Genomic DNA, 15664 nt, shown 5'->3' with positions numbered 1-15664 from the left:
GTCTTAAGTGCAGTAGTTTCCAGGGGATTGGTACTACCAAGCTAAGACCAGATGGCAAGGCTGCCCCGCGGCCGTCCGTGACCATGGTTTGGATGCAGTTTCAATGTACCGGGGCTATCCAGCCCCCATTAGCCCTGTTACAGCATGGGTAAAAATGCTGTAAATGCATGGTTAAAAATGTGTTCTTGTCTACTCTTGCCTATAACTTTATTTTATTTTGGACGTTAGTAGCTTGTGGGCGTTTTGCTGGTGGCTCTGTGATGGTCTAATGAGGTTGTCTTACTTTAGTGTGTCAGCTGTGAAAGGCATATCTGAACTCATTTCCTTGCTTAAGCCCAGTGATGAGCGGTCATAAAGCAGATTGGGTGTGTTGAAATCTTAGCAGCCAGCTAGAGAAACACCACATCACTGCACAGGTACGGACATGTCTGACCACAGTCCCAGGACTTTTCTGTTTGTTTTGTTTTTCATTCTACTTCCACTTCAAACAAGTTCTCAGCTGTAAAAAACACTGGATAGGAGGAAAAAAAAAAAAAAAAAGAGATCAGCTAAGTGGCATAACAGCTTTGAGAAATATGGGCCTTTGCAAAGCCTTGTCAGGGCTGTCAACAAACAGTTTACTGTGTTACAAGACTACAGTATCTTTGGTTGATGTTAGTGTAGTGATGTTTTTCTTTTTGAGGGAAAGGAATGATATCTTCTAATATGAATAGTTTATTTTGAGGATTTCTATTCTGTGAGAAGTTTGAAAAGCCTTTGAATTTTCTTCAGCTGTTATGATTGCTTCTTTTGGTTTGTCATACAGTTCTCGGTGTGTTTTATGGCTATTCATTATTTTCTTGTTTATTTTTGATGTTCATAAAATCTGTCCTATGTAGGTTTGAAAATGAGAGCTATTTGTTTTACAGTTTAATGAAGAGAATGGCAAACAGCCTCAGACTGTGCCTCTGGTGTCCAAAGTGATCAGCATATTTAACATGCTCAGCATGACACTAAGATATTACAGCTGATAATGGTTGTAATTGACTTGCAGCGTCGCTTTCCCTCCTCCCTTCTTTGGATGCTGGGGATTTATCTTTGAGACCCCAGGAAGATGTAGTGACACAGAGGGCAAGAGTGTTAAAAAGGTTTTACCTGCACTGTTTGAGTGAAGGTGGTCTGATGTAACAGCATGGTGTCGGTTCAGGTGAAATACAGGGGATTTGCAATGAGGATTGAGTGACCCCTTCCACTCCCCCCCCCCGCCCCGTCCTCCCCCTTGATTCTGAGCGTTTAGCAAAGGCAAAAAGAGAAATTCAGACTTGGCAAAAGGAGGATGCCTGGAGCCAAAAAAAAGCCATTCTTATTAGTGCTAGCAAAGGTTTACTTTGCTGGCTTATTGAATGAAAACTCCCTAGAGTGTCCAGGCTTTATCCTGTGTTAACAAGATGGGGTAAAGCTGGTTTGTTGGGAATGGAGCGCTGTGTAACATGTCTGTAAAACACAAGAGAGAGGCCAAGCTGAACTGGAGTGCTGATGAAAAAGGAAAATCTTTATCTTTTCCTCTTAAATCCTGTTTATTTTCTCTGTGAATGATTGCAGTAGACCACTGAGCATCTGTCGACTGCTGGACTAAATTGTGATGTTGCACTGTTAAAGTAGTGTCAGTGCACTGATTAGAGTCACGTCTTGCATAGGTAGATTTGGTATTTTGGAGTGAGCTTTTTTGTGGTCATTCTAAATTTAGAGTGCGTGTTCATAGCACACTGTTTCAGGTGTTCCTCGGGCATGGGTATGTCACTGCAGAGCACAGCACAGCTGAATGCATTGAAGTAATTTTTTTTGTTGCAAGATTGAATGACCTTGGTCAAGTCTTATTCTTACTGTATTATTCCCTTCCCTGATACTGTATTCCTACCATGCAACTTGGAAAGAGATGTTTTGGGTTAGAAATCCTAGTGTTCAAGGTGACAACTAATAGGAAACATTGAATACAGAATTAAAGATAAGACTTTGGTACATTTTAAGCATTGAGTTGCTTTTAATGGAAAAAAGTCTTTATTAACCAATTTTAGACAGAGCTGAGTTAACCTTTCCTTTCTTCTTGCAATATGCAAATTGTTTAATTAGAACAGTTCACGTGTTGATTGTTTATCTTAGGTATTAAAAGGATGCTAACTAAACCAGCGCAGCGTCTTCCTTGTCTTCAGGATTTTTTGTAAGATTCCATAACTTTGAAGATTTTCTACAATCTAGTACTGTAGCACTAATGCAAAGTTATTAATGTAAGTCAATTTTTTGAATAATCATACTGAAGATTTAGGAATAAATCAACACTGAATGCATCTGAAGAAATGTTCAGTGTTGAAAACTAGAGCTGGGTCTCATTGCAGATACATATAAAACTGTAGTTCTTGGATCATGGACAGTATTAGTCTCATTCTGGTATTTTACTAATGTGGCTTAGACATTTTTACTAATCACACTGCACTAATTAAATTCTTATGTTACAGATTATAGGAAGTTTAACTTTTTTAAAATTGGGAAAGCCTCATGATGGGAAAGCACGTGGACACGTGATTTCTCAGGGGACTAAGTAGTCTATTTTATTGTGTGAATATATATCTACTCACCCTTGCCTTCTCTTCCCCCTCCTTTCCTCTGCAGTGTCTCAGCTATATTACAGAGTTACTTAGTTTCATAAACTGGGTTATGAAAGGCAGTGGGGGTGCTGTGTGTGTGGCAAGGTAGGTCATACAGGATTTATAAGAAGGATTGCCTGAGTCTTGCTGGTTCCTCGGTGCGTATGAGCTGTGCAGCTATGGCTAATGTTCCTTACCTCTCTGTGTCTCATTGTCTGTAAAGTTAGTGTAAATTTTACTTCTGTAATAGAGATGTTAAAGCTTGACTGAGGTTGCAAGTGCTTTGCAGTGTTTCTAAGATGATTTGTAAAATCACTATGTTGTGAAATACTTCAGTGTTAGTCTGAAAGACTTTGAGCTAAAGAAAAACATCCTTGCTTAGCTGGAAAGATCTCTGCATTCTCTTCCGTCTTAATTGACTGAAAAGCTGGATGGAACAGAAGGGGAAAAGCAGCTCTTGAGCATGCTGTGTCAGTTGTCTGGAAGCTCTTAAAAGACCCCTCTTTGGCGTTTGAAAATAAAACCTTGGGAAGGTTAAACAGAATAGTGTCAGGATGCAGCAGTCCTTTAGAGATCTTGCTCTTCAAAGATGAAAGTATTTCAAGGAGCATGCTTGGAGCAGCTTTCTCTTACCTCTGAGGTGCTCTTGGGCAATGTTGCAGGGAGAGGGACAGCCAGCAGTGGCTCGTATTCTGCAGCGGTCGTGTTCCATCTGTAAGAAGTTTCAGAAGTACAGAAGAACAGGGAAGCAAGGCAGGGGCAGTAAGATATTCAGGGCTTGGAGCACAGCTTATGAGTACAGTATGAAGAGATGCCTAATACCTTTGCAGTGTACAGGTTTGAACATTAACATTTCCCTTACTGATCTATTGTCCTTTAACAGCACATATGCAAAGAAACTTGACAAGGTGAACCACTCTGTTTCCAGTGGAGGTTTGGTGGTTTTTTTTTTTTTCTGCAAGAGACTGCAGTATGGCCCAGAGGTACAAATTTAAGTTACAACTGAAATTTTCTGGGCAGTTTTTATTGCACTCTGAAATTCAAGCAACCTTTTGCTCTAGGGGGTTTCTCTCTGCCCCACCCATAAGCCCAAGCAGTCAGTGATCCAGAGAAAAGGTTTATTAAGGTCTAAGGGGAAATAACTTATTTGTGCAGGACAGCCACTCGCCGTGGTCTCCTTTTTCTGTTTACAAAGATGTAACTTAATATGCCTTTTCCTGGTCCTACTTGTTTGGTTTGGGATTTGTTGTTGTTGTGAGATGCCACTGACAGTCTCCGTGAGGCTGATAGATGGATGGTCAGAAGGACAGGCTGACGGCAGTGTCTGTAGCTGGAGTACTCTCTGGCTCCAGCTCATGTCTGGGTACCTTTTTCAGGATTAGCTTTTGTTATGGTGATGAATAGTTTGTTCAGGACTGCACCATTCTTTTACTTGGAGCCAAACAGTTTCTTAAATATATAGGTTGCATTAAAAATTGTTCACTGTGAAGCTTTTGATTTTTATTCAAAAGAGAAGAAAGAAAAAAAAAAACAGACTCTATTGCATCAGTTTTCAAACACTGTTGAATTTTTTCTTGGTTTCTTAGGAAAGCATATGTTACTGATAATCTGGTAGGGACTGGATAGTTTATTTTGAATTCTTTTTGCAGCAGCACACTGAGTTAAATTCTATGTCTGTAGGCTACAGCAATCTACAGAGAACAATATATTGCACAAAGCACTTAAATTTGTCCTTAAAATATTTTGCATTTATTCTTAGTTGAACAGTTTCTGCTGTTTTTTTTATCACAAAAACATCAATATACTTTCAGAAACAATGATTTCTTATTAAAATAGTTAAAATAAGTCAGTTTACAAAGTCAGGAACTCTTACTTGATTTAAAAAAAGGAAAAAAAAATCTGCCATAAATTTTGCAGCTGTTTCCTAGAGAGATGTATTGGGTACTGTAAGTGGTGCTCTGGTTGTTATTTTTGTTTTTAAAACAACCCTTTCCCTCTCCAGTTTAAGAAAAGACTACGAAGAAAAAATGAGTTTAAGGATGATAAAGCACAGGTATGTCACTGTCCAATTGAAGGTGAAGGAAGATGTCTCAAAATCTGAGTGTGCAGTGATACATTATGGAAATAATGATAAAACTTGAGTCTGAGAAAGTCAGAATCTTCTGGGCAGACTGGGAGCAATCAGCAGGCTAACTTAATTTCACTTTTTGCCATTATTGTTCCTCATCTAGTCCCTTGGATTATTCTGACTGTTTACTGAAGTTATACTGATAGTCTGTAGCGTCTGTGAAGTAGTTTTATGATTTTTCCTTTGGGTGCTACAGGTAAAAAATTAATCTAAGCTCTTCCCAAGCTTTTAGCTGCACTATCTCCAGGGTTGGGTTTTTTGTTTGTTTTGTTTTGTTTTTTGATATATCACGGTGGCAATTTTTTCTTTATTCAGCTGGAGCTCCTTTGCAATTGTAATTTCTGCTGAAATGCAATGCATCCTCTGTGGATTTTTAGTTTTATTTATTTATTTATTTATTTAGTTAGTTAGTTAGTTGCAGAACACTCTCAGCCTAGTGTGAAAGATCTAGAGGTACAATATGACGGTCTCTTTACAACTGCTTCTGAGTTGTCCTGTAGCAGCTGGTGTATTGCCCTGTAAATTGAGGGCACATCTTTTACCTCTAGGCACATGGGTCTGTGCCAGTCTGGCTGTCCCGCTCTGAAGCACGCTGTTTGCTATTGCATGTTCTTTGTTGAAATATGTGCAGATAAAAGCGCCCGTGATTGAAGAGCATCTATCTGTAGTTGGAAATTGGAAAAAGGGTTTGGTTTTATGTATAAATAGACATAAAATCAGTTTCCCTCAGATGCCACATCTCTTTCATTTCCCTGTGTGAGAAATCACAAACACACTTGTGTGAGAGGGATGCCCACACCAAAGAGGTGTCACTTCTCTTGAAGAGGAGCAAAGTTATATTGGGTGTGTGTGGTAAGGTTTTGGTAGCGACAGGGCTACAGGGGTGGCTTCTATGAGAAGTTGCCAGAAGCTTCCCCTGTGTCAGACAAAGCCAGTGCCAGCTGGCTCCAAAACTGACCCACTGTTGCCCAAAGCTGAGCCCATCAGCAATGCTGGTGGTGCCTCTGTTATAATGTATTTCAGAAAGAGTGAAAAATACTGAGCAGCTGACAAATGCTGACAAAAATATGAGAGAAGCAGCCCCCTTATTCTATGGAGGCAACATCAGACATCTCAAAGACAGACCCACTGCTGGCCAAGCCCAAGCCCATCAGCGACAGTGGTAGTGCATCTGTGAAAACATATTTAAGAAGGGGAAAAAAAAACCTGCATAAGCGCAATTGCAGCTGGAGAGAGGAGTGAGAATATATGAGAGAAACAACCCTTGCAGGCACCAAGGTCAGTGAAGAAGGAGGAGGAGGAGGTACTCTAGGTACCAGAGCAGAGATTCCCCTGCAATGTGTCGTGAAGACTGTGTGAGGCAGGCTGTCTTCCTGCAGCACAGGGAGGTCCATAATGGATCAGATATCCAGCATGGGTAGGTGGATGCTGGTTCCCATGGGTGGCCTGCACTGGACCAGGTTCCTGGCAGGACCTGCAGACCTGTGGAGAAAGGAGCCCACTCTGGAGCAGGTTTGCTGACAGGACTTGTGACTCCATGGGGGACCCACGCTGGAGCAGTCCATTCCTGAAGGACTGAACCCCGTGGAGGGGACCCACACTGAAGCAGTTTGTGAAGAACTGCAGCCCATGGGAAGGAGAAGTTAATGGAGAACTATCTGCCATGGGAGGGACCCCACACTGGAGCAGGGGAACAGTGTGAGGAGTCATCCTCATGAAGAGGAAGGAGCAGCAGAGACAACATGCAATGAACTGACTGCAACTGCTATTCCCCATCCCCCTGCATTGCTCATGAGGAAGGAGTAGAGAATTCAGGAGTAAAGTTAAGCCTGGGAAGAAGGGAGGGGTGGAGAGAACGTGTTTTAAGATTTGGCTTTATTTCTCATTACCCTTCCCTGATTTGATTAGTAATAAATTAAACTAATTTTCCCAAGTTGAGTCTGTTTTGCGCTTGATGGTAATTGATGAGTGATCTCTCCCTGTCTTTATCTTGTCCCACACAAGATAAGGACAAGACTTTTGTATTTTCTCTCCCTTGTCCAGTTGAGGAGGAAGGAGTGATAGAGCAGCTTTGGTGGGCACCTGGCATCTAGCCAGGGTCAACCCACCACACAAATAAGGAAGCCTACTTGGCTATTTAATAATCTCCTGTTCTGCTACAGTCACATTACCTCCATTGATTGTCAGAGAAATTATTCCATAATGTTTTCTGTTAATTCTCATCTTTCTCTCCTTGGGGAACAAAGTGAGTGTCAGTCTTGTTACTGTCTGTGTGCTCAGGGAACAAACTTATCATTGATTAATATTAACATTAATGTAGAAGTCCCTTTCTACTTCTGAAAATGATCTGCAGTTCATAGAATTTATTTGTCTGGCATTTTGTGCTCTTCATCCTTTCTAGTGCTCCTTGCCAAAAGGGTAAATGTATTTTTAAAGCCCTCAACATGCTCCAGTACTTGTAAGACTCATAAGTAGCCCTTGGATCCTTCCACTTAAATTTTTACATACTCATTGTTTTATGTGTTTAAAGTAACATTAATTTCAAATATCTCAGGAATACGTCCACGTGTTCCTATCTATTGGTCTTGAGAGAGACCAAGCCAATGTGTCACCAGACTCAGCTCTTTGAATTAACAGTTGCCTCAGTGTTCAGAGAGTCATTCTTCCAGAGTTGTTTCACATATCTGTAATATATAGAGCCAGCTTTGTAGTTAAAAATAATTTGTTTTTATATGGATGTTCATTTTTCTGTACCTTTCCAAAGTAATAGTTGTGGCTGAAGCTTTGTGCAGTGAGATATGGAAGAGGATATATTTTGGCCAATGAGAGAATGAAGTCATTAGCAAAAAGGAGCACTCTGCTGTCAAATCTTCTATCACAGCAATGGCACTCTATCACCATAGTTATATTTTTCAAATGCAAACAATAAGAATTTAAGATTTTTTCCTTTGGTACATTGTTTACAGGAGCAGTTTCGTGCACATTTCTTAGAGGCTAAGGACAGGAGAGTCTCATCTGTTACGTATATTCCCTTTTCTCTGAAGGTGTTATTGGGTGGAAATATGGCAAACTGTAGAGTCATACGAAGAGGCTTCCTCACTAGAGTATTTTGTTGGCAAAGTTGCTGTTAGGTCTTCTCATCTGAGGAGAGCGACCTGTGTGTAGCATGAGGGGAACGCCAGAGCCGTGGCATGGAGGAGACCTGCAGAGCCTTACAGTTGGGCAGAGTTTCTCTGTTGTTCTCAGCCACTCCATGGTTTGAATCACTAAGAAATACGGCAGTGCCCTCAATTCAATTTTATTGTTGTTCTTTAAGGTAGAGAAAGGCAGGTTTTGTCAGATTTGGGGAGTGGGAAAAGCTTAGCCTAGTCATCTGCAAATCCAATGTCTTATATTCAGAGAAAACTTTTTTTTTCCCCCCAATATGTCTTAGTGCAAGTACATCAATAACATTCATACTTTCAGCTTTAAAATGTATCATTATTTGGCATTCTGTTTAATGATCACTGATCTTGAGATATTACATTCCACAAACCTGCCAAATTCCCAGCTACGGTACAGGTGTACTGTCAGTTTTTATTAAAAATTTCTGTCTTCATGTCAAGTAAAATTTAGTATTCCAAATTATTGGTGTTCAACTATTCATGGATTTTTTTTCTTCTTTTCTTCTAAATCCTCTGCTTCTCCAGGTATGAAGATGAATAATGCAGACCACTGGTTTCGATGATGCTGGGCTTTTATAACGGGATTCATTAAGGAATACAAAGAAAATTCTTACAGGGATCAATAATGGTGTCTTCTGGCTGCAGAATGCAAAGTTTTTGGTTTCTGCTTATTATCAGCTTCCTGCAGTGTACTGAAGGTAAGTTTTAGTTTATTTTTCACTTGGGTTTGCAGATGAGATGAATGGTCTGTACAATTAATTTCTGTTAGATGAATTGAAGTTTTAGGATGTCAAACTAAAAGTATCTGTAGCACGTTCTAGGTTTAATTTATAAGATTCAAATTACTCTCTTTTTTAATAAAAAATAAAACATTTTTTGGTTTTGATACAGTGTGGTATGTTGAAACTGAAATGTAGTGTTCAGACAACTGAAGTGACAGTACTAATATCCTTGATTGGTAGGTGCCTTATTTTGAGACTCTTCCAGTTTATTCTTTTTTTTTTCCTCTTCTCAGTGCAACCAATTAGAAGCAATGTATAGATTGTTAAATGTGATCTAAAATAACTAAACAGTGCCAGTGAAATACCTGTTTTACTTTTCTAATTTGTCTGGCTGAAAATAAAATGGCAAACACTTCATTAAGATTAGAACTATGCAAGTTAATTTTCAGAAAATAAAGCTTGGCATACAGGAATAGCATCTGCTTAATATTTTTGCTTTTTTTAAAAAAGGGAAAAATACTTCACTGCTGTCAAATGTGGTGTTTAACATAGCTCTTAAAGGTATGAGGAAGGAAAAAACTTTTTAAAAAAAATTTTATCATCTACTCTTTACCTGCTTTTCTTCATAAACTCTGTTTTATCCAGTTAGTCTGTCTTCCCAGCTGTTCTTGTGGCCCTTTTAATTAGTAATAGTGAAACACAAATGAATGATCAGGAAAACATGGTTTATGAATTTTTAATCACATATATTTGTATAGAACTTGAGACTATTTCTGGGTGCAATCATTTTGATTGACTAGATTGCAGGTGAAAAGACTGGTATAGTAATAAAGTAGTACCTTCATGCCTTTTTACATTATTCAGTAATTGATGTATAATATATAGGCTTCTTTGGTGCATCTGTGGTGTGATCTCACCATCTTTTAAAGCAGATACTTACCTTAGCTTGTCAAAATTCTTTGAATTTTAAGGCTACATTTTCAGAGACACTTCAGGAGAGCCGCTCTGCCTCCCCCTCTCTTCTTTCCCAAATCTATACCAACAAAAGGGATCTAGTCCCCAAAAATGGCAAAACCCAAGATTAAAAATTTAAATATTCTGTGCAGTCTTCCATGTTCACTGCATTATTTCCTAAGCATTTATTCTAGGCTGAGACTTGAATCTTGTGTTGTACTGACAGACAAGCTTTGCTAGAATAGGTTGTTCACATGTTTGTGTGAACATACACATATATCAGGAAGTCTTCCTGAGGGTTTCTGAACATGGCGAAGTCTTCATTTCACTTAAAAAGCTTTTACAGTCAGTTTTCCCTCCTTCCCCTCTTTCTTAAATATTGCCAGGTTATATTAGAAATCTGACATTTCCTATGGCACACTGCAGATCTTGAATGATTTCGTCATTGGTGGGATTTGTGATTTGGTAGCTGCTGTACCGACTGCTCTCTTGGTGTCTGTTGAGTCTGTGGACTCGAGTAGAATCTCATTTTTATAGGAAAGCAAGTGCCAACAGCTGGAAGATAAAATGCGTTTCAGCTCTTTCACAGGAAAGGAAGGTAAATGCATATTAGGAGAACTGAATTACAAATCTTACAACTGGTTGGTTAGGTAATAACTTTTGTTAATTATAAATGCACTTACACTGCAAAAGTGGTTGCACTAGCTGAAACCAAAGAGGTAGGAAGTAAAGGCATCTATTTATGATTTTTCTGAAGTTTTAAAATAGTAAGGGTTTTAGTTGTTACCGTAATTGTTTTGAATCTCTATATCTAGTACATTTACAAAGATTCACCAGACTACTTGCAGTTTAATACTATGTGGTGATTGAAAATATCTGAAAACAGAAAGGAAAAGCGGACAGACAACTTCTGGCTTGGTTACAGTAGCAAACAGCATGCTGCAAAATGTGTTTTATCTGCTGAGTTTGGAAAGGAAAAAGTCAACTGAGAACTTCTGCAGATTGAATTTTTGCCATTTGCAGAAAGCTAATTTTCATTGTCATCTCTAATATTTCAAGTTCATTTTGTTCTGTCCCTATTTTTCTTGCTTTTAGTAGCCAGTAGCAATCTTTCGATGTTTCAGTTGTGAATTTACTTTTTAAAAGTCTATACAAGAGCTGCTTTTTCAGCTAAAAGAAACGGGGAAGGAAATTGGGAGCAGATAACAGAATCATACCAAATTAATTGTAAATTCTTAAAATAAATGAAATATTGTGGCTCTGTATACTGGAAATGAATATTAATATAGAGTTGGCTTCCAGCCACAGAAGCAAAATGAATACTGCATTATTACACTTTCTCACAAGATTACATTGCCTTCTGCTTCAGTAATAAGAGATGCCAAGTGTAACGTGCTTTAGTAGCACTTCATGCCTCGAAGTATGAACATGAACAGAGGTTAAAATAAGAGCATCTAACTTTTGATAGAAATAAGAAAATCTTTAATACTCTTGCTTGGAATTTAGGGTTTTTAAAGGAAATCTTATGTGTATAGGCAGGTTGTTGCAGTTGGTAGGGGAAATGAAATCTGACTGAATTCCCTGCTGTTATATTTTAATGTTTCTGCACAGTTAAACAGAGAGAGAGGGGGAAGAAAAGATCCTGGGTGTGGACAAGTGGTTCATTTGTTCATATAATGAAACATTTTTCCAATCAAGATAAAGACTTCATTGCTCTCACAGTGCCTTAACTTTAACTCGCATGGGAATTTGCAAGCAGTTGCACAGTTACATGAAGGCTGCAGTTTTATTTTAATGTTACCTATCCAAATAGGAATAATCTTCAGTTAAGAAGGTCTTGGTTTTGCTTTGTTCTTCCTGACCAGAGCAGTCCAGGTGGGGTTGCTTTTGAAGCAGTCCATTCCTTCAGGTAAAATGAACCTGGAATGGATGAGTGCTGGCAGCTGGAGGGAAAACTGCACTGAGTTATTCTATACTGCTGGTACACTGATCAACAGCAGGTCACTAATGTTGTATAGAGGCTTGAAAAACGTTGTTATTAAGATCAACAGGAAGCAGGCAGCCCTAAATAAGGAAAAAATGAGCAGCAGGAAAAAGGAATGAAAAGCTGAAGTAATGAGCTTGAATATTAGTGTCATTTCAGAAGTTATTTTTCTGTCCCTTTTTCTAGCATATTCTACTACAGATAAGTCTTTAAAACTGTGATTTTATTTCAAAAGACAGACTGAAAGAACTATCTTGGAAAGTAGTTTGAATGAGAGTTACACAGGTAGCTGTGTGAAGCCTGACCTGGCTATGTGGCAGGTTTCCTGGGGGAGACAGGAGCTCCCACTGCAGCTGGGCTGGAGTCCTTCCCCATCCCACGCCATCCAGGCTCTGGTCTTGCAGACTGAGGGGGTTCATCCTCTTGTCAGTCCCATACTGTTGAGTCCTGCACCTTTACTTTCCTATTTCCTATGAACTGTAGGAAATTAATTACTTTTAACACCACCACTTTTTTCTTTTTTGTTTTCCCCTTCCTAATTAGATGAAATCATCCAACAAGTTAAAAATTATCTGAAAAAATACAGAAAGTCAGAGTGAAATCACACATGCCTTGTTTCCATAGCAAAGCAGAGTAAAAAGCTTATTATACATATTATTGGTTTCTCTTCAAGCAGGTTAAGACAGATACACTAATATGCATATGAAAAAAAGATGTCAGAGCTAAATATTCTGTTTAAGATTGGTTTTTGGACTGTTGAAGTTTTGATATTTTAAGCTTTATCTTACTTACAAAGTCCACCTTTTTTACTTGCTTTAGATACCTTTTGTTTTTATTCTCTTATGCTGCTTGAGAAGCACAAGTGGTTGGGAAGCACTGAAATGATTTTCTTTGCTTACATTTTATTTTAATCAAGGTTTAATACAATTTTAATTCTTTTACTATGAGTTATTATGTACACTTTGTCCAAAGGAAGAAGCATCATGTTTTCATTACCTATTTAATTCTGTTTTTCAAAATGGCATTAATATTAAAAAAAAAAGTCCAGCCTGTCTTTGGCTCTGAATATACATTTTAATTAACATTACACTGAGAAATATAAATTCCTGTAAATGCCACTTAAGCCAGACAAGGAGCTGAGTGTTAAATTGGAAGCAGTTTTAAGTCTGTATCCAGTGTTAGTGCATCTACTAAAGAAAAGACGTACTACATACAGATAATGTAGATTGGGCCACTACAAAGCTTTTTGGTATTTTAGTGTATTGCTTTAGCTCTTCAGCCTCCTGCCAAGCCACTCAGACTTACAGTGTCTAAGGCATGTGGCACAGGTACTCAACAAACTTTAGAAGCACGTTGGTTTTCCTACACATTTGCTAGGAAGTATTAGTAGGATTTTGCTCAGAATAAAAGTTAAAAATATATTGTACTGTGGACTTAAGAGGAAATCAACTTCTGTTAATTAGTGGATTTAAGTTCTACAAGGGGTGAAAGCCATTACAGAGTCATGCAAGAGCCAAGTAGGAGCACTAATTTAATTTCTAGCCGGGGAATTCATCACAGTGAGAGCTCTGTGAAGCACAGTTAGTAAGCAACTACTTGGTTTAACAGAGATTGCAAAGCATCCATAAGCACACCCTATGTACAAAGGCCAGCCAATTATTGCCTGCCCTTTGGAGGGTCACTCTAATAAGCCTTCCAATAATATCTTCATTTTTATTATGTATACCTAACGTGTTTTATGATTAGCAAATGTTTTTTCTTAATTGGTTAATGCAGATTATGCAGAAGAACCTACCTGTGTGAAGGGAGCAATTTGATTTCTGCAGAAATCAGCTGCTGCACTGAGTCCTATTTTATTTCCTGGAAGAGCATGGTATTTTTCACTGGGATATTCTGGTACATACTTATCTGAGACATCTCTTTTTCCTTTTCTGAGGGAGGTGCAGGCCCAATGCATCTTCTAAAAAGGAAATTGATCTGAATAGTGAGCCCAAATTTCTTCTTAAAGAAGAATGTCTGTTAAACTTTCAAAGTGCTTTTCCTGATAATAGAGGCTGACAGACTGCCTGGAAAAGCCAGCGATTCTTTAACATAGTGGTAGTGAATATCCTTTCATATATTCCCTGAGCAGTGAGGTATGCAGGATCCTATTCTCAAACATTACATTTTTGAAAGCAAAGCAAAACCCACCACTATTTTAAAACGTAGAAGAGCCTTGTAGAAGAATGCATAAAGAACCATTTTAAATACTGTACTAACATTTATATGAGAATTTGCTAGGAAATGTTAGCGTAAGGGACCTGTAATTTAAGCAAAGAAAAAAGTATAAATGTTTTATTACTATGAGATGGATAATAGTATTACTATTTTGATGTACTGTCTTCTTCCTCAGTTACTTAAAAACATTCTCCTTTATGAGAGGAGTTTTTGTAACTTCTTGAGCTCTGTATACAGAGGAAGAAAAGAACCCTGTAAAACTGTAGAAACACAGGGTGTTGTGCAGATGTTATATTTTCAGAGCCCTCTAAGCTATTACTTCAGTTGACCGTCTTTCCTTGCCATAACCAACGTGGGTCTCGGTGGGTGAGGCGAGCCATGCAGCTGACCACTGCAATGAGAGGGGGTTGACTTCACTTTCAGCTAACCTGCACTGACACCACTGAAGCCTGAGGGGCTTTTCGTTCATTGAATATAAATCTGTGTATATTTTAATTAGTTTATTATGGTAATGTGCCTTTCCAAGAACACAGTAGCAGAATTTTTGATGTACATGGCTTTTAAAAAACGAATATTCTTCATTAGTGTTTTATTACTAAATATGGAAAAAAATATATAATTTTTTTAATTAACAGTTGTATTTTAAAAGTGTTTATTTTCATTTCAGTTTTCTGTCAAGTTGAAGAATACTATTTGTCTTAGTAACAAGATTTTTTTCATATAACTTTAAGGCCATAGTCTGTCTTTATATTGTACTTTTAGGTCATAGTGTCATGGAAGTATAACTGCCTGAAGCATCTGAAATCAGTGAATGCCTTAGCACTGGCTTTCTTATTACATTTATTATGCTTATAATCAGTTTATAAAAATTATCATGAAGTATAATGATTTTAGATTTAATATTCATTGCCAAGTTCTGCAAGCACAGAATGGGTTTTATACTTGCAGGAAGATCCATTAATGTTCATGGTCCACCTCTGTGAGTAAATGGTATAGAAAAGTAATACATTTTGTGCTAATTGTGTGTTGTAGGGGTGTCATAATAGCAGCAAGTGTTTGTAGGACAAAAGCACTACAGAAAAAGGACTTCTACAAACAGCTCTAATATATATTTCATGTATGTGCCCTCTTCTGTGTTTGTGATAGCATTGCCAGTTTTGTTATGTGAGGAAGAAGAGTTAAAATTATTCAAAGGGGAAAGTTCTTTGCTTATTGTCCATCCATACTGTCATCATAAATGCACTTAATAGTATAGGCACTACCAACATGTTGTTATGCAGTTGTATATATGTATACAGTAACCTTCATGGAAAAGACACTTAAAAATCGTCTGGCCTTTTACAGTGGTTAATTAGTATCATATTTACTCATCAACATTGGCTGAAGAATATTTATAGTTGCTCTCTCTGATTATCTTTTTTGTTTATTATATGACTTTGTACTTGGATCATATGTCTCTAAAGCAGCACTTCATTGTATTGTACACCGTCCAAGTATAAAATTAGAGGAAAGTAAAATAAGGAAATAAAACACATACATATGTAGTAAAGGTTCCTGAATAATTTTGTTGCACTTTGAGTTTTACATGGTCCTTATTATATACTGTGTTTTTATTATGTGTCTGCCAGTGCGTTGGTAGAATCATGCTGCAGGTTTTTTATTTCTAATCACTTGAAATTTGATAAAATTTCATTCTGTCAAAGCTGGAACAGCTCCAATTTTACTCATTCCTATAGATAGTACTAGTTTATCAATTGATGGTTTGTTTGGATTGACATTTCAAATGAGATGCGTGAACACTGGATATTTTTCCAGTCATTCATTTTTTTTTTTCAGGAATACTAATTTTTTTACATTTTAAACACAGGATAAAT

The 15664-nt window shown here is 37.9% G+C and overlaps 1 protein-coding gene across 1 annotated transcript in view; it reads left to right on the top strand.

Annotated features, from left to right (window-relative positions):
* Positions 1 to 8051: 8051 nt before the first annotated feature.
* Positions 8052 to 15664, top strand: part of ADGRL2 (adhesion G protein-coupled receptor L2) — a gene marked incomplete at its 3' end in the record, with an annotated part of 119648 nt that continues 112035 nt past the window's right edge. Inside the window, exon 1 of the mRNA XM_029084002.1 lies at positions 8052 to 8611. Within this exon, the coding sequence (XP_028939835.1) occupies positions 8539 to 8611 (73 nt within the window). The remainder of the gene's footprint in view (positions 8612 to 15664) is intronic.

This window comes from Antrostomus carolinensis, unplaced genomic scaffold, assembly GCF_000700745.2.
Source record: "Antrostomus carolinensis isolate BGI_N321 unplaced genomic scaffold, ASM70074v2 scaffold4723, whole genome shotgun sequence".
Classification (NCBI taxonomy): domain Eukaryota; kingdom Metazoa; phylum Chordata; class Aves; order Caprimulgiformes; family Caprimulgidae; genus Antrostomus; species Antrostomus carolinensis.
The sequence above is the reverse complement of the archived record's forward strand: the minus strand, read 5'-3'. Positions and strand labels throughout refer to the sequence as shown.